Raw genomic sequence first — 26486 nt, forward strand, 5'->3', positions numbered from 1 at the left:
CACCTACTACTGACATTGGTGTGACAAAATGAATCTGTTTCATAATCCCTTCAACAAGTTGCAAGAGTATCTATTCATGGATGTCAGGAAAACAATCTCCAGGAGGCGGCTGTCTTCCTCTGTGACCCTCAACCCCCTGAAACCGTGTGTACCCCTCCTCCACTAACTCCACTTTTAGCCCTGACTCCAGCAAGTTGACGGGTGGGTGGCGGCTCCAGCTGGCCCTGCATGTGGGTGGGTGCCACTGTCCCTGTCCGTCTAAAGGCCGATCCACTTTCACCCTCTCTAGTCAGTCGTCGACATCGCAGCTGCTGGCCCGGCGAGTCTAGGAGTCAGTGGACACTTGAAAGAATCAGATCTTGTTTTTATTTTTTGTTTGCGTTAGCATCAGCGGTGGAGGATTCACCCTAGTCCGCCACCAGGATGACTCGTGACTCGTAAGTTTGGACGATACGTTCTGACGTCGCAGAGGTTTTCATCATTAACACTTGATTAAATCTTCAACGGGTTGAAGTCGAAGCTGCCACGATCGGTTTCACCTTTTTTAACTGCCTCAGTAGTTGGGATCTTAAATCAGCTACTCTTGCCAGATACTTGAGTATTTATAGACCTGCAGTGGCTGTTAAACTCCTCAGAGAGTCATCAGAGGGGCTTTCTCTCTTTAAGTGCGGGACCATCTCACCACGAGATGACGGGGCACTTTTCTACATCACGGTCTCACGAGCAGCTGTCGCCTGAACGGGCCCGTGGAGCAGAGAAAGGTTCTTAGAGCCGCTTTGCTGAGCTTCTCCCCGGGTTATCGTGTAGGAAAACTTTCCCTTTTTTTTAGTGTCCCTGTGATGACTTCTGGGTTTTAAAACTGATGATTGACAGAGGACACTTGAGTGGATGTGTGTTGTGGCTTTTGTGTGTTCGAGTAAAAAAGTACTGATCTCTCACTAAAGGAGGCAAAAATACTCTTCTTTTCTCTCACAACCTGCCATTCTCTTACTAACTGGTTTAGCAAACATTGTGCTCAGAATTGCCAGAATGAGACCTTTTTAGAGACTTCACTTCTCATCATAATGTTGCCTTTAATATCAATTGTATTCTATGCTGGATCATTGTCATGTGTCTGTGATTATACTGAATCTACTTGTTCATAAAAATGTATTTGCTTACTTAAATATGACATCATAGGTTGACATACTGTAGATCAGGGGTGTCAAACAAGGCAAATATCTTAGATGTATTTGTTGCTTCACGAACAACGGATCTACAGGCCACACTGTCTTTTCATAGGAACCATTCTTGAAGGCTTAATCTTAATTTACCTACAAATCCTTACTTGATAGAAGTCTCTGTGTAATTGTTTAAATTGATAAAAACCCTGCAATAAACTCAGGCACAATGGTGACCATACATTCTTTCACTATTCAAATACGTGTTGAGGCCATTAATCCCGCCTTGTACTCTTCGTAAACTTTTCCCAAACTTCCATTAACATTTTCAACATCCTCCCTCAATTTCTCTCAAAAACCCACATCTTTTTAACACCCTAAAGTACAGCTCCTGATCCCTGTGACCCTCGTCTGTAATCTTGTTTTCTAGTTTTTATGTACCGAACCAAAGATTTATTAATTTTGTAAAAATAAAGTTCGGGGTCGAAGTATTGCCAGTGAAGGTATATAAGACTTTTGTTTGATTGGCTGAGTTGGTGGAGGTTTGCGTTTGTTTTTGGGTTAAAGGTGAAAGGGAGAGAATTTTTGTTAAAACAGTGCAACACAAGAACAACATGTCTGTGTTTTTGTGTTGGCTTTGGTCTACACAGCAGTGATTTTTGGCAACTGGGCCTTGAGTTTTGACACATGTGACATTGATTGTTTATGTTATTGTCAGATGGCTCTCTGCACGTCTGCTGTTGTGACCGAGTGGGGTCTGATGCAAATACTTGACATTTTAAGCAGAAATTCTTGCTCTTTTCATGACTCATGACTCAGTCGGTAACAGATCTATGTATAAACTGGAAGTCGAGTCAAACGCAAATATTCCACACGTGCTGTCTGTGTTTTTTTTTTGAGCGTGTTGCTCCCACAGTGTGAACTTCCCAGCAACAATGACACAATTGTCAGGAGCGGCGCAGGTCGAATGACACACTGGCAGAGTTAGACTGTCACCCAACCGAGAGAATCCAAGTTTGACACAGTTTAGTCCGCGGTCTGACTCCGGAGTGAGTCATCCTCATTCATCGCCTCCGTGTTGATGATAATTGTGACGGGTATTAGATATGTTCTGCAGCACAGATGCATCAGGGCCATGAACGTTTGTGCAAAACAAATGTCATGGTGCTGCAAGTGAGGCTGTTGAGATCATTTTGGACTCTGTATACCACTGCATGTTCCTGAGATGAAAGATCAAGGTCCAAAGGTGGAAACGAAGTGGCCCGAGATCACATTAAAGCATCTTTAATGACATGAACTGAATATGAAGGAGAATATAATTTAATTATCTTGAAACTTGAAACTCTTTCCACAGTGTCATTCATTCTCCTTTATGTCTTGTTTTTAGGATAAAAGGCTGAAAAATGTAGGTAAAAAGTGTCTTCTCTTGTGACACCCCTACTGTTTATTAACATATTGTTAAAGTTTAATCATTTTTATTTCCCAATCCAAACATTTTATAATTATAACTATACACATCACTTCATATTGAGGCCAAATTTCTCTCATTCATCTCTCTGTTTGTTCTACTTTATCAAACAATTTATAATTTTACTTGTATTGTTGACATCCATCATTTCTGTACCTCGTCTTATTTCAAACATCGACAACTTCAAAGGTGTTTTTATTGCTTTTTTTTCTTCTGTTATCGTGTTTAATTATTTTTATTTTGTACTGACCCCACATTAAAGCACTGGAAAAAGTTTCTAATTCTTATTCAGATGAACAATTATTTACTTTGAGTTTGAAAAAACTGTCTGGTGGGCCTAAAAAAAAATGACACATACAAGATAAAGAAAATATAGGTCAATAAGTTTAACATAACATAACAGGGAGAAGGGAGACAAAGAGTAGAGATCTCGTGTTGATAAAGTATATTTTGCAGAGCCAATCGGTACCAGGAAACTAAACATTGTGCTCTAATTGTTGTGTGTCAAATGTCAGCTAATGCATGTCAAATTATGAAAATATACAAGTAGGACACATATTCCCAACATCAATTAAATGCATTATTATAAACTATGTTTCAACATTTACATGATCATTTTGCAGGCTTTATTCCCAACACTTCTATTAATTGAACTAAACTTTGAGCTGCTGCACTGTCATGATGCGTGTTAGAAGAATCCAGGTGTGATTGTGATTCTCTCGTGTAACACGATCTGTCTTGATCACAGCGATGCGTTGTCCTGAGTCCTGCTGTCGTAGCGATAATTAAGACTCCATCTGTCTTTCTCACTCTGTTAACCGTCTGTATTGTCTGCTGTAAGCTCACACCCTCCTTCCAGTTCTCCTGATATTGACTCGTATTGTGTGTTCTAAAGTTTAAAAACACCAAGATTTACAAGGTTAAAAATGACATTTCAGTGACGGTTATTTTATTTAAACGAAAGCTGCTATGAGTATGGTTGCTCTTTTCCCCCCCTAAGGCAATCCTGTATTTAAAGAAATACTAATAGTTCTGTAAGCTAAAGTTATATGGAGTTATATCGTTTCTATACCATATTTTTTGGACCATTAGGCGCCCAGTATAATGGGGCACAATTTCTTCTATTGCATGACTGATGGTCCTTGAGTTTGAAATCAGCTACATAAGCTAGTCTCTTAACAGGTTCCATTTTGGGGTCAGTATACACACACCATAATATTTTGTTGAAGCACAGTACCTATTATACTATGGAGCCTAGTGGTGCTGCTTCTTAGAGTACCAAAGTGGTACTTGAACGTTTTGACAGAACTTTGTGAATCGTTAAGGGTTAGTTTGTTCAACCAGAATTAAAACAAACATAGGCGAAGTGTATATTTTTGCCTTATGGCCTGTAATATAAAGGTATTAATTTTATTCTAACTTCGCTAACTATTACATGGATATATTTTCTTGTTTTTGGGGAAATACTCAAAATCCAGTAATGGTGGTTTAAAGGCTGTAGCCCACCATTATTCTTAATCTCTAGTTAAACGTGTTTTTGCCTCTTGTCGTCCTCACTCGCTTCTTTGCTCTTCAACATCATCGGCGCTGCTAAAAGATTACAGGTGTGTCTCTCGTCTCTCATTTCCTTCTTCCTCCTCGTCCATCACTGGTTCACTCGCCCTGTAATTCAGTCCAATGGCTCCGTTGCGCCGTTTGAGTTTAACTCGAGTGTGACCAACTGCTAAACCCGTAATCTGTCCGACTCTGGGAAAATATCGACTGTAAATAACCCTTGAAAATGTACCTGTTTGATTGACAGCTGGAAGCTGGTTTCTAGGCGTGTGAGCCGGATCTGATTGAACGACTCATGTGTTCGACTCAAAGGCTCTGATAAGCAGACCTCTCGCTCGGAGCTTCAGCTCAGCCGCTCTGATCGCAGCTCTCTCTCCTCGAGCACTTGTTGTTTTGACCTCTGAAGGTTTGGAACAGCCTTCCCTCACAGCTCTGTCCCTGCATGTGTGTGTGTGTGTGTGTGTGTGTGTGTGTGTTCTCTGCCCTTCCCTGAGAACACAAATACACATGAGACGACATCGTTTTGACTCAAACATGAGGTTGTTTTAGGTCGTTGAGACAATTGGCTTCAAATAAAATTGAAAGCGCTTAAAAAACACTATTAAATTAAAAAACTTGCATCTTAAAAATCAAGTGTTGACATTTTGAGAACTTATATGTAGTAAAATGAGCATCAGAATGAAATATTCTTCTCTGTGTTTACTAGCCTTTAATATGACTGGCTTTTATAATTGTGGTAAGTAAAAAATGAATCGTGTTATTTTGAGATAACACATCTTTTGTAAACAGTGAGGATTATTAAAAAAAACCCACTTATTTAGAAAACTGAAAGAAAAAAGGAGATAATAAAAGATTGGTTGGACAAAAATGTAACTAATTCAGGGGTCAATTTATAGTATATACTTTAACCGTGTATTGTTTGTGATTGTTAAAGCTCTTTGTGACCCCGGTCTAGAAAGGCGCTTTAGAAATGACCATTAATTCCTTACTTAATTACATTTTTGAATTCTGTGACCCTCCATTTATTGTAAGTTTCTTTTTAATCGAGGCAGAACAAGAGACTCCATCTTTGTTCAATGAAATAAATAGATTCACATAAAATGGTATCATCGATTATAGCTTTGATTATATAGCTTTCGACCCGGTTCCTAGATTGTCTGATGGCAGTTTAGCCGGTTGAGTTTAAAAACCCATGGCCGGGACATGTCAATGTTAATGTATCCCTTGTATTATGTGTACTAATTCCTACGTATTGACACGACGTGACCACAGAGACTTGCAGGTTAAGCTGCGATGTCTGAATAAAGAAGTCGAAGTAAAAACGAATGAACTTCTTTACTGACAAAGTCGCATTATTAATTGGAATAGACTAGAAGCGTTCGTGTGAACATTTTGAGCCACACTGTACCACAAACGGAGGCGGATACGTGACGGAACAGAGGCGTAAGTGATGTGGATTCAGTGGTTACCAAGATGGTGCCATCTACTTAAATGAAGACTTAGAATCTGGATCTCGTTGCATTTCCTGGTCACAAAAGAAAGTGTCTGTCTCGGTGGCAAAATGAGTGGAGGATAAAATATGTTTACAAACACTGTGGTGTTGTGTCACTTCTAGCTTGTTGACTCATCCTCCAGGTAAACAATGGAAGTTGATGCGAGCGAAGGAGAATCCCCCCCTTTTTTCGACGGATGCTCGGCAAACATCTTCAAATTCCGACTGCTCATTATTCCTGCTTCGGCACAAACGTGTCGGAGCGAGCGAGCGAGGGATGAGTGGGGAGGGAGGAGTGAGGCAGAGATGAAACAAAAGAGGATGAAGGATGTAGCGGAGGGAGAGAAGTGACGGAGAGCAACAGTAGACGAGGAAGCACCTCTGAGCTGCATGATACCACTGTGGTGATTTCCCTTCCACCGTGGAGCCCCGAGAGCAAGGAGCCTGTTGCCTGGATACGACCGGCCGTCGCCACAGCAGCGAGGATCCAGAGCCGAGCCGTGAAGGTCTGATCGTCGCCGTCGGGGAAACGCAGCTGGAATCGCTCTTTTTTGGCGTTTTCCCACCCTGCCTGACGCGCTGACATGGCACTTATGCACAAGTAAAGGAGGCGCCCCGCTGACACGGAGGAGAAGGAGGAGGTCGAGTTCCAGCGTGAATGATGAAGAGCGAGGGAGAATTCAGGAGCTTCATCTTGGCCGCCGACTGCAAAGAGCAGAACCTTCAGGAGAGCGAGAAGGAAGTGTCGGGGGGAGGACCCGGGAGGGGTGAGGAGCGGTCCGTGCAAATCCAGTCTTCCGCTCTCCAAGCCTTCATTCTCCCACAGAGATGTGTGTTGAATCCCAAAATGGAAATCCACCGGTACGTACCTGGGAGCTCCTCGGCTGCTTCTATATCGCTTCAATCTCATCCATCATCTACTCGGTGTCATTTTGCAGCTGAACTTCTTTTTTCACCTTCTCTAAAAACCTGACATCAGATTTGTTCCACGTTTATATATAAAATGGACTCGATTTTTTTATACCTCCTTTTTTACCAGGTTGCCAGAAATGTTTATGACGAAAGATGTGCTTTTAATAAGTATTTTTATTTTCTAAATTATAAGTTGTTCCCTTTTTTGGTTCTGAATTCTGAAGACTTGTTGTTTCTTTTTGGAACTCCCATTCGTTTTCCTTTTGTCAGTAAACACAACATGACATTTTTTTTGTGGTGGCATTATATGTTTCCATTTTGATAAAGTCCTAACTGCTTTAATTTGTTTTGAAACCAAGTCAAATGACATGTTTAACATAAAACTTCTGCTCAGAATAATATTTAGTACAATCATGTATTATGGGGGCATTAAAATATTTAATATGGCACACCTGATTTATGAAAATAAATGACATTTTCAACATTAATTTATTGTAAAAATAATGACCCTAATAAATCCCCATATTAAATAAAGTTGTATTATTATTTTATTTATGTACAAATGAAAAACAAATTGTGTATTATTATAGATTATATAGAGTGAACTCCCTGGCTTCCATTAATATGTATGCTATGATGGAGGTTGTTCACATTGACCCAGAGACAACAAAAGGGATACGTCCAATTTGTTTTAGGGCCTTCGGGTCAGCTTGACCCAGAGGTTAACGCAAAGGATTTAAAATGTTTCTTTTTTTAAAATAGAACTTCAAGCTGAGAGTCTTTTTTCTGTGACTAAATCACATGTTTCCATCTGGAATTCGAACCTGCACTTTTGGTTGTACATCATCTCTGATAACAAATGTACTGAGTAAAGAGAACGAATACACGTACAGTAGCATTGATGCTGCCTGGAGTCAAAAATACTATTCTGCCTCTTCCTATTCAGGCTCACATAATAACATTATTCTGGTTTAGATATTTTCTTCTGCCATCCTCACGTGCGTGGAAACGTTTGCCGCCCTCCCCCCTTCCGTGGGTCTTGTATTTCGGCACAACAACGGACCCTCTTCGGTGAAAAACTAATGAGCCAATTAAAAACAGCAACACACTTCAGCATGTAAACAAAGTCCAGCGTCGGTCGTGCCTTTTAGCAAAACTGCTCGACAAGTGTAGCTCATTTATATGAAATGTGAAGGTCTTGTAAAGCTTTTGTGCCGCGTCAGCACGTGTTATCATTCATGGGGTTGACGCTTTTTAGTGTTAGAATCCACATCATTTAACATATTTATAAGTGTGTCTTTGTCAACTTTTTTTTACTTCCCTCGCGATGCTTCTTGTCTCTCCCCTGGGTTTAACCACCAAACCGTTAGTAACATAAGTCACTTCTACTTTTAGCTGCTGTAACAGTGTTCAGAAGGCGGTTGAATAATTGATGCAGTCGTCAGAAACTGTCAGATTTTCGTCTTGTAGGAGCGAAGACGGCGTTCTCAAGACCAGAGCTCACTTCTGTAAAACAATTCACGGATTCCTGTGCCCGTTCACACCCGAAAAGAAAAAAAGCGCCAATACATAAATATTTTGGAATTGTTGGATGTTTTTCTTGTGAAACATGAAGTCTGTGCAGGGTTTCTTTAGGCACTTTTTTATCTCTAATTGTTTTAATGTTTTGTTTTCACGATACTCCAGACCCATAGCTGTTCTAAAGATGTGATGTTCCGTGTATTTGACCATAAATAATTATGTATGTATACAAGTTTTCATAGCTGTGATGTGAAATCTCATGTAAAATATGTGTAATATGGTCCCTTTGATAAACAAGTTTATCCCAGCTACCTGGGGCTAGAGGCAGGGGAAAACCTGGTCATGCCACTCATTTATCTTGGATGAAGAGACGACCAGCGAAGGAAACTTTAGTACTCGATTAAGTATTTGGGGAGGAAATTGGAGAGAAACTCAAGGCATAAAATGAAAGAAAAACGACACGTATTTTTAATATTTAATTTGATATTTTTAAGAGCCTCGGCTTCAGCAGATCCTTTTGCACAACACCAGTGGCTGCCAGGCATTCGTTTCTAAACGATGGAAACTCGGATTCATCTCCAACTCATTAGCACTAAAGGTTAATTAAATGTAATCTTGAAGAAGCTTTTGTTTAGTAATTGACAACAGTGGGACGGGGGATTAAGCTGGAATCACACACGGCGCTTGGACCTATAAAAAACATTTTATTGAAGACTTTAACTAAAGCTGTGTTGAATGTGTCTATTCTAATGTTGGTGATTTGTACTCGGATAAAAATGTAATACACACTAACGCAACGGATAAGGTTGCTGTTCTTTGGGAGGACTTTGTGAGGTGTTGTAGATTTCTTTTTAAACAATTAACTATATAATAACTTTATGATTAGGATTATGGACTGTGGATATGGATTATTATTTTCAGCAGTGACAAAGAGACAATCACAGGGTATAAAAGTATAGAATTCTTCCTGTGGTTATCCAACAACAATTGTTCAAGACCGGTAAACATTCAAACTTTCTGTACTTTTTGTCGGCCGCTCATATTAACACTTTTGGCAATTTATTCAGACTGTTCTCTCGGTGACAATTGGACGAAGTTTTTCTATGTTTTTATGATGATATAAACTGGTAATAAAGCCATAACTCTCAGGTTAACGCACACAAGCATCTCATTCAGACGTGTGCGGCGGGTGAACAGAGTTTCACAGGTACTTTCAGCCACATACATGATGAAAACAGGCTCGTACAGTGAACCTTTTGAAGGCAGCCATTGTTGGTGTCCGCAGCTACGTACAAAAAGTAAACGCTGATCGCAGCTCGGGTCGGTCCAGACCTTCTCTCTTGTCAATGCTCCGGTTGTGCGCGAGTGAATGGTGATGTGATTTCACTCCTGTTAAATGTGCCAGACGTCCAGGCAGTACACGGCTTGAACCCTGCAAACAAAGTGTGTGTGTTGGAGAGAGAGTGTGTTTGAGGTAGCGAAGCATCGTTGGCGCCCACGGTGGCCTGACATGTTCTCACACTCTTTGCGAGGAAACAGAGTTATTAGTGTGTGGCGTCGTGTTTACCTTATTGACAAAATAAATGTTTACCCACACTTAATCAAAATCTTTATTTAATTTCATTTAATTTAAAAACATTTAAAACAAATGTAAAGTTAGGAAGGCGACTTTTGCGTTGACTAGCATAGACGCAGGTCCTGCTAGCTTAGTTTTGTGTCTTCATGTGTCTTATTGTTTAGACTATTGTAAGAGTTTATTTTCGTGTCTAAACAAAAAGGAGCTGTCTCGCCTGCAATTAATACAAAACTCCGCAGCAAGTATTCTGACCTGCTCTCGTAGAAGAACTCACATTTCTCGATCCTTAAAACTCCGCATTTGCTTCCAGTTTCTTTCAGGATCAACTTTAAAATTCTGGTTCTTACTTTCAGAACTATTCATGGTCAGACTCCTCCTTACATCAGTAGATTCTGATCCAGCCTTACACCCCAGCTCGGGCTCTGAGGTCTGTGGATCAGAATCTACAGATGGTTCCTGAACACGCTTCAGGACCAGAGGAGAGAAATCCTTCCAGGCTGTTGCTCCTAAGCTTTGGAACGATCTTCCTCTCCCTCTGTGTTTGATGATCTACTGACTCCTTCAAGAAACATGTTTTTTATTTGTTCAGGCTTTTTCTTTGATTCTCTGAGACTTCTGTGTTCGTCTTATGTCTTGGCCTTTTAGAGTTTTCAAATTTTTAGGTATTTTTTCTCCTTAGATATGTGTATTGCTTTTGATTGTCCAAGCGCTTTGTGACCCTGGTCTAAAAAGGGGCTTTATAAATAACTATAATTATGAGTTAGCATAGCCAGCTACATGGAGTCAGCGTCTCTGTTGAAACTACATTCTTTCGGAGGCCAAGATCAATTCCGCAGATGATGAAACTCTACTATTCTACAAATAATTTAGATGGAGACGAGTTCCAACTCACAGCATGAGTAGATCCAGTCCCTCCATTGTTTAAATCAATGTTAAACTCTTAAATGTACATGCCTTCAGAATCTCTATATGGATCTGTTCTTGATCAAAATGAAGTTCTCTTTATTTTAGTCTTTGGCTAATGCTCACAAATTTATTTTTTATTGTTTATGAAAAATTGCTGGCTATTGTAAAAAAACAATTTCCCAAAGGAGACCTCCTGAGGGATCAATAAAGTTTTACCTTACCTTACCTTACCTTACAAGCTAGCATAGCATAGTAGCTATGGATGCTAGAGTGCTAACCCAATTCTTATAGCTAAAAATCTTACAATGCCTTTTTCTGCTTTTAGAGCTGTAAGACTAACATGTTACCTTGAGTTTATGGTAGTTGTTAAAATATAATGCAATATTACGCATTCATTCTCTGAGCTTTCTTAACTTTAGTCTTCAGCTAATGCTACCATGAAAACTACTTATCCAATATCACGCTGTTGCTGCACAAGTTTCTGTCTTTCCATCAGGATCACCGCATAAATCTTTAAATATATGTACTGCAATTACATATACAGGAAAATAGGGTACACGGGTACATAGGGTTTTCTTAAATTGCAACTTCACATTTACTCTGGAAGAAAACGAAGAAGTAATTTTCAAATTATTCTCCCCTTTCTTTTTATAAATTTAATCAATTATAATAATTTGTTTTAATTCATTATTATGCTTTATTACAGTAATATAATTCATAGTCCATAGTATATCTGTAAAGGATATCAAGAAAAACATGGAATGTGAAAGAAGGGGAAATGTGTTCTAAAACACACTAGTAAAAGTCTGATTTTAATAATTGAGAGTGGTGGTTTGTTTGCCGTCAGACTTGTTCCTGCCGGATGAGTTTTGTACTTTCACTCTGATCTCACGAGGACCACATAGAACCAGGCAAAGGGCAGCTTGTGTCCCTGAGGTCACTGGTGTGCTCCATAATTGTTGACCCATGAAACCCTCCCTAATGTCACAGAGAGAAGTTGACAAAACAGATTCACGTTGCTTCAATGTTGAGGAACATTCCATGATAAATGGGTCATATGGTTACAGCACCGACATACTGATGTAGTCACAGGTCTAACAATAAACGTGTGCAGCTGCTTCGTTTAATTCAAATTAAACTGCAGCAAAGGGAAAGAAATAAATGGAATCGCCTTCAGATTAAATCACCTCTTCAATACACAAACGTCTAAAACCATTGAATTGATAATGTAGCTAAAGTGCTAGTGTCTACGCAGCCACTCATCAACCAAGATTGTAAACAATGACAGTTTGATTGTTTCAACTGAGACTCACTTTGAGGACAAATGGCTAAAAATATAAAAAAATTCGCCAGGTCATTTAGTCTAATCCTGCTGGCAGACTATCAGAACAACATAATGTAACCTCTGCTGAGCCTCAGATTAGTTAAGAAAATCGTCCAATCAGAGTTTTTACTCGTGTATATTTGGTTTTAAAAAAGAAGAAATGAAATGATGAGAAATGTTCAGAGTAACCTGAGACTACAGATTTTCTCTTGTCTACGAGGCCTCAGCCACTGATCACTTCCATATGGGCTGGAAGCACTCGGCGTACCCTGCAATCCAGCGAGGGCTGATTAATGGAGAAGAAAATGGGAATTTTGGGATGAGGGTGTTGGAAATAGAAGGCGGAGAAACATTGTTTGTGGTTAGAAAGTTTTAAAAAGTGGGAAGGATGCAGACGCCTCTGGAGCTTCTTCTCCCCGACGAAGGGACCGTACGGCACGAAGACTAACCCTCGGGGTCGTTTCCAGTCCCAGCGTAGCGCTCCTCGACTCTCTTTGAATCCGTGTTCACTGCAGGGACTCCCTCTGGATTCTTTAGCACAGTTCTGCTCACCAAGATTTACCATCGCCCACAGAAAGCTGAGTCAGGCGCTCCGACTCCAGTGAGGGAGCCAAAAAAAGTCATTTCACAGTGAGATGGAAACACAGACTGATTAAAAATAGAAGTAAATATGTGGGTTTGTTTAGGAATTTAATCACAGTCTGAAGTTTCTGTCTGGGGCAGATCGTGCACCTCTGAGGAGAGTTCTTTTAGAAGCAGCTCATTACGTGCAGCTGGCAGATGGTGGCTCGGCGAAGACAAATCCTTTCAATTCTGCAGAAAATGAATCCTGAATTTCATTATTTTTAACTACAAGTTATTTGTATTTTTAGAAATCCCCTTTTGCACAGTGACCTGTGAGATGAGTAACGTCTGTCTTATCTTTATTCTTTTTTACTCCACTGCTAGCATGGCACTGTTGCTATGGATGCTAGCGCGCTAACCTAATGTGGCTGCAAACTTATATTTGTGATATAATAATAATATATTTGAAGTCTTTATAACAAAAAATGGTTCATCTTGACAAATAGTTACGTATGTAATTGACTGTGCTTACTTGAAGTTATTAATATGTGGTTATGGTTATGCTAACCAACTTTAGAAGATTTCTTTTCTATTTCTATTTTGGTTTATTTTACTTCTCTTCACTTTGCTTTGCAAGCAAGAATTGGAATTCTATGTCGAAGTGAGGAGTCTCACGAATTCTTTGTTGTAAAATAAAAATTAAAAAAATTATGATAATATATTATGCATATATATTCTAAATTAAGTATTTAGTTTACAAACAGTATGTCCTTTGGTTGTGTTTATTTCAAAATAATATATTGTCTTTCCTCTTGTCATCTGAATAAAAGTCGTTCTTCACTAGTGATTCACAGGCTTTTAGCAGAAACAATCTGAGCTTCTTTTGGTTTATTTCTATTATTAGACTTGCAGGCCGGTGGTTGCGTAACTTTTGTCATTAGTCAACATATTTCCAAATGGTTGGGCGTGAAGCCAGTCGTCCGTTCTGCTTCATAATTAATGTTCTGTTGGTGCTGAGTGGCAGCGAGGTGTTGTGGAGTCAGATCTTTTTTAACAATCGGGGTCAGAGGCCGACGATGATGATAAACCTCTTTGTTGATTGCTGGGATTACACTACTTTGTCTCTGCCTCTCGTTGATCCCTCGTCCTCGGCTCTGGTTCTGGCAGGAAGTGACATCATTCTCAACCTCTGCACCAGCCGTGTCTTCATCTGTGAAGTCTCTATGCATGACCTTCATTAACATTGATGAGGAAGATGAAAATATTCTGGGTCTCATATGCCATCCTTCATTCCTATTCTGGTCCGGGCGTCTCGTTTTTCACTCCCATTCTTCCAGTCCATTAGAGGAGGAGAGGAGGATGTGTCGGCCTGTTAAAGCAGCTTTATATAGAAGTGATGAATATCATATGAGCGCTTCAATATTGATGGTCATGTTAGGACTTTCAATGGAAGCTTCTGTTTGGGTTTTGAAGCTCCGGTTCCAGAAGGATTTAAACGAGAGATCCAGAGTTTGGTCATTTGAGCTCATGTTTGGGTTGCAAGTTCTTTAAAAAAAAAGAAAACATTTTTGTCAGTTTAAAAAGACTTCACCCTGAGTCTCCGTTTTCTTCTCCCCCCCTTAAACTTAAACATTATACAATACCGGTAAACAGGATCAATATTTCCAGGCAGCCGCATACGTCATACTCTGTATTGACCTAAAGATATTTTCTAATATAAGATTATTCTAAATACCTAAGATATGAATAAAGGGATGGATGGTTCCTACCAGCTCAGATAAGGATATTCTCATTATCATTATAATCTCGTATAATGGACACAAAATATTAATGAAAAGATATTTTCTGATGTGTGAATTCATTATTATCTTTATTTATTTATTTTTCAAATATTGCCCCAATAAATCAACATATTTCCGTGTTATTGAGAATTATTTGTAGCAAATATACCAAAGTGTAAAACTGAGAGAAATACAACCCTGTTGCAATACATTTAAATCAACAAAACACTGTTGGAAAATCATCACTTTTCTTCTCAAGGCACTTGTTACATCCTTTCTTTTGAAGTTAACTTGACTAAGAGGAGCTTTAACAGTCGTATTGAAATCAATATTATGTTTTCAACGCCAGTAATTGTTTTTGGATTGAGCTGTTGATGCACGAGTTGGAAGCGAGAGAAATAATTTGTCAATTTCAGTGAGATTTAGATGCAAGTGGTCCTAGGAGAGACCAGTTTTATTTCCATCATGGTGGACCGGTCATACTTAAACAAGCCCCTTATGAGGAAACATTCAAGTTATCTTCCTCAGCTGTTGACATGTGGTCATAATGTTATGGCTGGCCAGAGTTAGATGTGTAGATTGCTGTGGCGGTCACTTGCAGCAGCAAGTTTAGGGTCAATGAGACCCTCCTGCGGCAGTTCAAGTCGTAACAAGTGGAAATCTAATTTTTATTTTCCGACTCTGAGCTCATCCCTGGAAAACAGACGTTCTACACAGTTAATGCGTCCAATTTAAACTCTATGGCTCAACGTACATTACGATGCTAATTCTGCTGCACGTGTGTGTGTGTGTGTGTGTGTGTGTCTTTGAAGGGGGGTTTCCAAATGCTTCCAAAGAAACTGAGCTTTGTGGGTAATTATCTGAATCCTGCAAACATCTATTAACGATTCAAAACACACACACTATAAACCACACAAAGATCTGCAATCCAGAACATAAACGCATGTTTCCTGCTGCGATGGCGAGTCAGCGGCACTCGGGGAAAGTGAAGAACATTTCCAGCGATTAATAACCTCATGACGGCAACAACGTTCAATTGAAATGACTTTATTTGTCCCGGTGAGGAAGGAGGAATGTCTGTGGTTATTCATCAGCGACAGACGATCGATAGCACTTTGTGCTTCTGTCTCTGTCAGAGTCCAACAGTTATTATAGATAAACACACAATAATAATCATAATGATAAAAACTCCGCCACGTTCTCGCCACCAGGGCCGCTGGTTGTAATAATAAAAAAATGTGATTATGATTTAGCTTCATCTGCTACCATGAGTGCAAACACAGATGAGCTTCTGTTGTCAACTCGACACATTAGAGGTGTGAACGTGTGAGGCTGTGGTGTGTGTGGAGGCAGATACTAGAGCTGCATAAGGAAACAAGAGTTGTGTTGAAATAAAAGATTTTTATTCAGAATATACTTGTTGTTTGGAAGCTTCATGTAGCTTCACTGGTAGTCTTGTCACTGGCAGAGTTGGCTCCTTAGAAATATTTTTCCTTGATGGGTACTATAACAGTTTGACCTTTTGACCTGATATCACCGTTTTTGCTAAAATGGTCCACCTGTGTTTCAAGAACTTGCACCAACATAGTGTGTTTCTGGATGATGATTCTTTCATGAAAGGTCAAAGATCAAGTTCCAACCGTTGCTGTTCTTCTCTCAGTGAACAGAGTATCTGCCAGGCGCGAGCCGCCGTGATGGTCTACGACGATGCCAATAAGAAGTGGGTCCCGGCCGGCGGTTCTACGGGCTTCAGCAGAGTCCACATCTACCACCACACGGGCAACAACGCCTTCAGGGTCGTGGGACGCAAGATTCAGGACCACCAGGTTAGTAATGCCAGATTAACATTGAAGTCAACTAGGACAACCAACTCTCCTGACTCACTCGCATGTTGCAAACGTTGAAGTCTTCCTCTCCAAGATGCAGTAAGTTCTCCCGGGTCTGAAATCTCAGCAAACAAGAGGTTACGAGAGCAGAGTCCATTATGATGTAATGATGGTCTTCACTATTCCTCTAGCAAACCTGAAAGCTTGACCAATCACAGCAGGGTGGGCGTGGTTATAGTAAACAAGTAATACAAATACTTCAATTAAAAGAGTACAGACACATACTGATGAGTACAATAAAGGTTCAAGATATATTTAAGACAACACATTAGTTGCCTTTCAAGCTAATAGTCCATGTTTAATGGTAATAAAACGACAAGTATCAATACATTATTAAACTTCTGCAAGTTCTGGTAGCATTGTTAGCATTGTCAGCATGGTTAGTACGTGTTATTTTTTTCAGGCTTTAATAACATAGAAACCACCTTAGTTTAGCTTCACTACAGGACAGCAGCTGTTTATCTCTAACGTTTTAATGTCAAACCGTTTAATATACTTAGCTTCTACTACTATTTAAATGTTACCGTTCAATTAAGGTTCGAGCCGCAATAATGTTCTAAAAGTATTTCCAATTATTAAACAAACATTTTAATTGATGTACGCATACAAACAATTTAGTCACAGTCATCAACTAATGGCTTTTAAACATGATTTTTATTAAAAATGTATGTTATTTAACTCTGATCTGAATTCCGTGAATAATAAAGCTGATATTTAATGCTTTATTTTAAGTTTTCCATTGGTTTATTCACGATTGAGTCTCTATTTGTCATATCCATCATTAAGCAAATCCTTTTTTTTTGTATGCAAGTCTTAATAAGCTGAAATACTATATACTATATTTTTAAGCTCTTCTTGTGGTCAACTATGTGTATTTTTATATAAAAACTTAGTGACATGAGTATGCGTTAATCGCAAGTTTAATATAACCACTATTGATTCAGAGTTGACTAAACAAATAAACGCGTATTTTAATTTTTATTCAGTTCAATACTTGAAGTTACTAGTTTCTTGTTTGGATTTATGGAGCAATTACTGGAAGTCCAGGCACCAATACATTTTTGTGACAAAATTCGACCCATGTGTTTGTAATCTCTTTTCAACCACAGTCTCCCAAATGTAGTTCAAAAGCAGGCTTTGTCCTCGCCTCGCTGTAAATCCTGCTGTGAGCGACCGCAGACGAAGGCTTCAGTTTAGGGAGTGAGGTCATCTTCTTTGCTGGAGATCTGTTTTTCAAAACGGTTGAAATTGGCACTGGTTTTAAATAAATACCTCATCTCTGGTCCTCAAACATCAACATGACGATGGATGGTCCACGACACGTCACTTTCTTGGACGTCTTAAACCTTCACTAATATAAATTTTGGCTCGCAAGCTTCACATTAAACTCTTTTTGTAAACACTTAAATGTTTTCTATGGAATTGCTTGTGGTTAGTTTCCCTTGAACAAATGATGGATTTTAAATTATAGGACTGTATTCCTTTAAAAACAACTTCATTTGTCTAGTCTTTTCCAGTTGTTTGACATCTACGGCTCGTAGCTAAGAGCATTTAAGATAATAGTTACTTTACTGTAAGTTTAAGTAAACCTGAACGTTATCTTAAAGGTCCTCACGTCAGTAGCCAGGAGTCATAAGTGTTCTATTAACCTCCAGCAAGTACAATTGTGTGAGTAACTCTAGAGCGCCGTGAGTGCTGCCAAAACAAGAAAAAAGTGGCCAGAATTTAACAAGAGTGTGGCAAACAGTGCTCTTACCAAGTATGGTCAATCACAATGTAGCGTTTTATGAACTCTGGATGTCGGAGTATGATCACATCAGCAGAGAATCCTGTGGCGACCACACGCTGACTGAACCACATGCTATTATGCTATTTATAGTTCAAATTGGTCTCAGATAACACATGTTGTCAAATGGATTCCCTGTTCTCTCTTTTGTGTGGAAGAGTATGTCATTCATGTGTGGTTTATTAAGGGGGAGTGACATGTGAAAGAAGTATCTACGTGAATATGTGAAGAATAATCATATTCTTTATTGTTTCACTGCTGGATTTTTACAGTTACTTTTTTCCGCAGAAAGTGAACGTGACCCCACGCAACTTGAAGCAATGTATCTGGGTTTAGCGGTGATTTACCTTCAGAAATATAGTTGTTTATACCCCCAAAAGCAACTGGCTATAACAGGAAATGTGAAGGTAGTTGGCATTAGATTGTGACCATATACATTTCAACACCTTTGAAACGCATACAATAACTGGGAAGTATGTATTGGAAGAATATATCACAGCAACAGTTACAGAAATAGTATTTAATCACAAAATTAAAGGAGCAAATAAAAAAGTCTATATCTTATGTTAGTCATCTTCTGTATTCAAATTTAGCTAGAAAACAATGCTTTCATTTGAATCTTGAAAAGTATCGATATGTTACAGATAAATGCAGTACTCTTAACTATATCACATAATTAATAGGCAAAAATAAATAAATTCTGTATATATACTGTATGTTTATATGACATTCAACCTCATTAAACTAGAATGAGTTCATATGGAAATTCTCAATATAGTCGGCTGATGGAAAAAATGATAAATATTGCAGTATAACGTTTCTTTAATAGACATATGAGATATGGTTGATGATTATATAATGGGTCCCAGAGTGGTCGACCCCTTTAATAGTATATGTTGGTGAAGGTGGAACTGGAAGAAGAAACACAATGACAAGATGTTGTTTTGTTTTTGCCAAAGTTGCATCTTTTAATTTACATTCATTTATTCCGTTACAGACACATTCAACACATTTCTCTTAAACATGAATGGCTACCTTTCCATCTCACGTTTTTCATACACAGATTAGCACACAATCAATTTACTTGTATCGACAATCCACGTTCTCAAATTCTCATTTAAAAAATATGAATAATTATTTTTTATTATAAATAATTAATTATGTAAGTAAGTAAGTCATTTTTATTTATATAGCGCTTTTCCAGACCAGGGTCACAAAGCGCTTAAACAATCAAAACAATACTCAATAAAGTATATACTTTAAAGGTCAAGATAGAACTAAAAACACAACAGGAGTTCCAGAAAATCAAGGAAAAGCCTGAACAAATAAAAACATAATCATGAACATATGTGGTCTTCTCTTTGGGGTGCCACAAATACTTTGCTACACTGTTCATTAGATGGCGTTTAAGTGAAAAGAAAAGAAATATCCAGTTTTCTGCCCCTCTTTAGAGAACCTTAGTTGATTTGCAGCTTTTCTCTTTCTGCACATAATCAAATCAACTGATAAAGTCTCAAAAAGTATTTTTACAAAACATGACACAGATTATGTCTGGTACAACTAATTACTAAATTATAGTTTTTTTTTTCATTTTTATGAATCAATGAGATGTTTTTGTACAAATATTGCATGTTTTCCTGTGGTTAAACAAAACCAGTTTGGTACTGGTGTTCCGTAAAGGCTTAACAAGACTTAACTAGAAACTGTTTACTTGTAAGAATAATACAGTTTAAGAATTCATGGATGGGCTTTTTTTTTTAATTCTGGATTATCAGCTCCTCTTGGTACACATGTTTTAGATCAGAAGACCAGCTCACGTGGAGAAGAAACAAACACTTTTTGAGATGAAGCCAACGATCAAAGGCAGAAGAAGAAAACAAGCAGTGAGTTTCATGGATAATTGAGACACGACAAGTATGTTGTGACTAGAGAGGATAGTCGGGGTATGTTAAGGTGGAGGAGCCTTCTGTGGAAACCCCTGAGGAGAAAATAAAAGAAGGAAGTCCATGCGGGCGACTGTTTTCTCCAAGATTACATAAATAAATCTCTGCACTTGGTGTTGAGAGACATTCGGTTGGAGGCGATTCGATGCCGTTTAATCCTCTAGTCGTCACATACTTTGCTGTTGGGGACATTGTTTGAGATTCATCCTTGTAAGATCTGACATGAGATGACAGTATTATTACAAGATTAAACAGCATTACACATCTTGTCGAACTGTTCTGGCTTCACTGGATTAGCAGTGTTGAAATTGCACACTCCTCCCTGCCAACATTGGGAATGATGGGGAAACATCATTCTAATTTTAGGGGAAACAGAATTGAGCAAGATGGAGACTTAACTTCCATGTTCCCCCCATTTCTGGGGTCCACGGCTACTTCAGTCTGACTGAGTCTGAAGTGTCTGGTTTTGCTTGACTATGTTCTAACCTAGAGTAGTAACTAAGACTTTACTCAAAATACTATTCAATAATTATAGCATTAAATAAGGTTAACTAGCTGCATGTTCTGAACAATAAAGGTTTACAATATTATCAAATAATATTCTGCACCTCTTACTCGCTGAATCATGTTTCTAACCCTACTCTTGTCACGTCAAGTTGTCAAGTTAGTTATAATTCCTTCTAATTCACATTTTATGTGGCCTATGGCTGGTCAAAAATAAAAAATGTTATTATGTTGCCCAATAGAGATGCCAGTGTTTAAGCTAAGATTTGGAACATAGATTATAAAACTCGACAGTTTTACAGACACTTTCAATAAAAGTGATGGTTAAACCAAAATTTAAACTTCACTCATTATAATCTCACCCTCATGTCGAATGGGGTTTCGGATATCTAATAATTATGTTACTTTATAGTTACACTATAGGCAAAAATACGAGTCAATTTTAATGTAACTGGAGTTCGGTTGTCTTTGTCTTCATCTTTTTCCTAAAGGACACGCTTAAAAACATCCAAATTTCCTCCACACTGCTCGTCTGTAACGTCCATCTTGTTAAAAACTTAAATAAGTCTATATTTTAATATCTTTGTAGCAGACGTTTAAAGAGTAACAAGCGAAACAGACAAATATCGTCTACTGTCCACACTGGCTCCAGTCCTACATTAAAATGAACAAACATTTTTGCCTATAACTCTAAAAAGGAACCGATTACGCAGAAGATAATCCCAACCCTTAATCGACATGAGTGTGAGTAGACACTGAGTGAAGTTTTAATTTAGGTTGAACTAACCCTTTAATGGTAAAACTGAGCTTAAGGGAAACATATTTGATGGAGTTTGAAACTCCCAGTTTTGTCAATGCAAAACAAGTTGCTACCAAGAGTGCTAAAAGAGTTTGGTCCCCTTGTGTTTGATTGAGTCGGACAGATTCAAGATAAACCATTAATTTCTCTGAACTTCTCCAGGTGGTGATAAACTGTGCCATTCCCAAGGGGCTCAAGTACAACCAGGCCACGCAGACCTTCCACCAGTGGCGCGACGCCAGACAGGTCTACGGCCTCAACTTCGGCAGCAAGGAAGACGCTAACGTGTTCGCCAGCGCCATGATGCACGCACTCGAGGTGCTCAACTCCCAGGACACAGGTACTGCTGCTTTTGTGTCACCTACACACACACACACACACACACTCTACTGTCTTTTTCCGTTCCTGAGATGTGCTTCTAGCTACGTAATGCTGGGATAGTGTTCAGCCTCACAGAAAGAACATATAGTAGCAGTTTTACGTGACGTAATTCTGAGGTTGTCTGTTTCTTTACGGCCACACTTACCCAAGCATAGATGGATATAATAGTTAATATAGGTGTGAGTCAAGTTGCTGAGGCTGTCCCCAGTCTGTTGCCCTGACTAGCTGCAGTTGACTCTAACCTGAAAGGAAGGAAACACCAGGGACATCCTACGTTTTGGCGATCAATTTAAGGCGAGAAGTGTGTTAATTCCAGGTATATAGCACAACACAAATGCCAGTTCATTTTGTGTTGACATAAAGACCCTTAAAATTGAGGTAGCGTGTTGATGTTTTTTTTACTTACACTTTTTTCATAGAAATTAACACAATCTTAATGAATTGTTACTTTTTTTCATTTTGTAATGTTAGTCGTGTATTTTTGTGTTAAGATCTTTGGCAAATAGAATTGTATTCAGAACTCCTTCAACATTGAAATTTATCGACTTGATATTTTACCATCAGTTTTGTAAACGAGAGACGTTCCGTGCTTTTATTTGTGATGGTGAAGTTTCGTATGTTTGCTTCTGTGAAGTTTTCTCTTGACCTCGTCTGTCAACATAGATTCAAAGTCTTTGAGAATTTTACGAGAGACCATCATCTCCTAATGACGAAAACAGACGTTGCAGTTTTTAAATGCTGTTGACTTGTGCTATGTATAAAATCCGCTTCTCAGCAGATTAAAAAAACATTTGTCGTTTGATGCATTTGCTGCCTATTTACTGGTGTGTGACAGGAAGTAACCATGGAGAGAAAAACATTTTCAGTCGACTCACTTCATGTTGCCGAAGTCGGACTCCAGTATGTTACATAAACAGCTCCGGAGGTCTTAAAAGGGAGGTTTTAATTGGCGACCTATGTTTAAATGATTATTTTAACGAGCAGTGATTACCGAAAGGTTAACCAAAAACATTTCCTTGGGATCATTATCGTAATTTGTCACTAACAAGCCCACTTTTTTAATGAAGACTGAGAAGGGAGTTTTCGTGACAGCCGGGTTAACGGCGGCTCCTCCACGACGACGATCGTTTAAAGAGGATTGTAGGACTCACAGTAGATGCAGTGCCACAAATATTTATCGAGCTTTGGGGAGCGACGGTGTGGCCCTGGCTCACTCGTTCATGCGCTCATCATACGTTCATCCTCCGGCGGTGGATCTGCTGGAAGATGGGAGGGAAGAAGCCTGAGCGAGCTGTGTGCAGATGCTAAACTTTCCACTCCTGTCAAGTCCGCAGTAATCTTAAGATTACACATTTCAAGCTCCTTTTATCGTTAATCCGACGACACTAAAGCCTCCATCTGATTATGTCGTCCACGTGTATTTGGTCAGAACATCCCGGGTGACGTCGCTCGCTCGTCCATTAATTAACCTGATGGCGAGGCGGCGCCTCAAGTCTCTGCCCTGCGCCTCCAAATGACTTTAATCACAATGTTCAGACTCTTTCTAAGCCGATTATCTTCATAAAAGCCATTTAGGATTTTCAAATTATGCTCAGGAATACAGGAATAAAGAGTGTATTTTGGGGGAACCTTGGTGTACGAGAGTCTGTGGAATAAGCTGGGGATGAGCTGACTGAACAGAAAACACATTGAGCTCCTGTAAATGTATTTAAGATTATACTTCAATATATTGGGTGTCTTCAGTGCACTGGTGTTGAACTAGAGTCATGGGGGTCAAATCAAACCAAATAAGTCGTATCAAGACAGAAGAGCTACACACTAAGTTAGTGGTGTGTACTGGCAAGAATCTGGCGATACAATATATATATATAGTAGTAACAAGGATATATTTGTTCCTCTGGAAGTCGTCACTTCTTTTATACGTTTTGAAGCCTTTAAGTCGAGCGTATCCTCTCGTCCTTAGTCATCACCAGAATCTCTCTGGATGGATGGATGGAATAATGGGAGGATGGATGGATGAATGGGATGATTGAATAATGGGAGGATGGATGGATTAATGGAAGGATGGATGGATGGATGGATGGATTAATGGATGGATGAATTAAATAATGGGAGGATGGAAGGATGGATGGATGGATGGAATAATGGTAGGATGGATGGATGGATTAATGGATGGATGGATTGATTAATGGGAGGATGGATGGATGGATTAATAGATGGATGGATGGATTAATGGGAGGATGGATGGATGGATGGATGGATGGATGGATTAATGGATGGATGAATTAAATAATGGGAGGATGGAAGGATGGATGGATGGATGGAATAATGGTAGGATGGATGGATTAATGGATGGATTGATTAATGGGAGGATGGATGGATGGATTAATAGATGGATGGAATAATGGGAGGATGGATGGATGGATGACATAATGGGAGGATTAATGGATGGATGGATGGAAAATGGTAGGATGGATGGATGGATTAATAGATGGATGGATTAATGGATGGATGGATTGATTAATGGGAGGATGGATGGATGGATTGATTAATGGGAGGATGGATGGATGGATTGATTAATGGGAGGATGGATGGATGGATGACATAATGGGAGGATTAATGGATGGATGGATGAAAATAACTTTGATGAAATTAAAATATGATTTGAAAGCAAAAATGTAAAGTAGTAAATGAAACTCCAACACAAATATGGTGCCTAAAAAATATCCAAATTCATTTTTTTCATGCATTTATTTGTATCATAACGTGTTTTACACAACATCATGGTATCCTCCAAAAAAAGTCATAACACATTGTTATAGACAATGAATTCTGTGCAAACATTTAAGACGCAGAATATGGTTACAATAAAGATTATTATTATGTTCTGCATATATTGTTATGCTTATACATCTCTATCTTCACCAGGCTTCAGAAAATAATTTCGCTGCATTCCTAGTTAATTAAATGACAATAAAAAAACCACCACAATATCTTTCTCCTTAGACTAAATCATGGCTGCCTCCCCTCTTTCCCCTCCATCTTCTTGTTTTCTCTGTGTGCTCCGGTGAACTGCACATATAAACCAAAACAGTTCAGGATGGTTTCACCTCCCAGCCTCGTGTTTTGCTACTGTATCTCTGCCGTGACAAACCCCTCCACACAAGCCCTCCACCCTCCATCACTCGTTCATAAGGTGTTAAACTCTGACCCGAACAATCCTTTACGACTTACTTTAACGTGTTTCCAGGTCCTTGCAAACTCCTAAAACAGCTGAAAGAACTTTGTAATTAATGTTTGAGAAGTAAAGAAGTTACCGTCCGTGCTTCTCTCTTCACAGTTGGTGAATCCATTAATGTTTCAAAGCCCACAAAAGTTTGTTTTAGTGCGGCTGCCAGTGTTTTGTCTGGTCCAGACTGTTCACACTCCAGCACGCCACTGCCATAATCACTGTAGACATAAATCGTCAAGCACCAAACTCAGCAGAGCCAGTTAAATGGATCAAGACAAACTGCCGGATGAGCTCAGTAATGGATTTGTTTTAATGAGCATCATTTATGCAGCAGTTTTATTTAATGTTTGACATGTCTGTGGCCCATGTGTCTTGGCTCGCTCTGGGAGATACTTCCGGTCCAAACCTTTTATTTTGTTGCCAGTAAAATGCATGACAACAAAGTTTAGTCATACATAAGAGGTAAAGTAATACTCCATTAATAATGCACTAAAACATAATTCAATCCGGCTTTTGTTTTGAATCACCATGACAACCTAAAGTTAAGAAACCGGCAACAATCTCAAGCTGAGTCAGTGTTACAGTATGTTGAGATGTTTTTTATAGATTTAACATTTGGGTTTTGTAGGTGGTGCCATTTTAATTTTGTTGTGTTTATCTGAGGGCCAGTCTATGAAATAACATTAAACTGGTTTAGATTCAATTAAAACATTATATTATTTATAACAAGGAGTTATATATACTGTATATATTTGTTTTTATGAATGTTAGTCATTATTTGTGTTTTGTGAGTTCTTATTTTATATTTTTATTTAATAAAAATATTGTTAAAGCCACATTTTCAGTACATATTAGGGAACTTCAATGGCCCAACCCTGCTTTAATTTGGTGTAAGCAGAAGAAAATGAATGAACTTATGTTAATACTCTTACAGGAAACCTATTAATGCAATTTATAAAACTTTTTTAACAAAAGATTAAGTTTGGTGCAAGTCAGATGATGAGGTTGTATTTTTTAAAAATCACTAACACTGTAGAAGGCCGAGGAGGGGAGAGGGAGGGATGGATGGATTTGGACTCTCCCGGCATCTGTCTGTGTTGTGGTCTAGCCAGTAATCTTGCACTAAGGTCCCTCCAGGGAAGTGAAATCAACAGATATGATCACAAATCATGAAGTTTTGGTGACAAAAGCTGGGCCTGGAAGCTTGTAGGAAGTTGTTCATTGTTTCCTCCAAGTTGATTCTCTCCCCTGAAAGCCATTCTAAGCAAAGCCCTGTGGAAACGAGCGTCAGAAAAACAAGGCTGTCCTCGGTTGACCTGCGTGGTTCTGTAGCTGCCAGCAGCTGAGGCTTCATGAAGGCGCTCTGTGGTGCGAGGCTGCAGGAGCGACGAGCAGAGATGCAGAGACGGAAACAGCATGGTTTTGATAATAATATGAGACCATATTAATTACAGAACTTCAAAGTAGCCACATAATTTACTTCCTCCATCTGGTTGATTCATATTCCATATTGTTGAGCAGTTTTTCTGATTAGAAAATCGTATTACGCCAGTGTTTTCTTTCACAATGAAACAAAGTGAATTTAACTCTTGTGCTTCATCTTTGTCCTTCTTTCATCGACTTGTACATTTCTATATTGATATATAAACTAGTTAGTACAGTGAAATATTCAAAAGAGAAAATACCTAAGTACTACG

General features: G+C 38.9%; 1 protein-coding gene across 5 annotated transcripts in view; it reads left to right on the top strand.

Moving 5' to 3' along the window:
* enah (ENAH actin regulator) overlaps positions 1-26486 on the top strand; it is an 81428-nt gene that overhangs the window by 22288 nt on the left and 32654 nt on the right. For 3 of the 5 annotated variants that reach the window (XM_087805217.1, XM_087805223.1, XM_087805224.1), the window contains exons 1-3: positions 6003-6535; positions 15919-16084; positions 21339-21516. In XM_087805217.1, coding sequence (XP_087661343.1) covers positions 6333-6535; positions 15919-16084; positions 21339-21516 — 547 coding nt within the window. In that variant the 5' untranslated portion in view covers positions 6003-6332. Of the gene's footprint in view, positions 1-303; positions 438-6002; positions 6536-15918; positions 16085-21338; positions 21517-26486 lie in introns of those variants that run through there. The other 2 variants (XM_087805218.1, XM_087805219.1) reach the window with 2 other exon arrangements.

Source organism: Callionymus lyra, chromosome 13 (assembly GCF_982586985.1).
Source record: "Callionymus lyra chromosome 13, fCalLyr1.hap1.1, whole genome shotgun sequence".
In the NCBI taxonomy this organism is placed as follows: domain Eukaryota; kingdom Metazoa; phylum Chordata; class Actinopteri; order Syngnathiformes; family Callionymidae; genus Callionymus; species Callionymus lyra.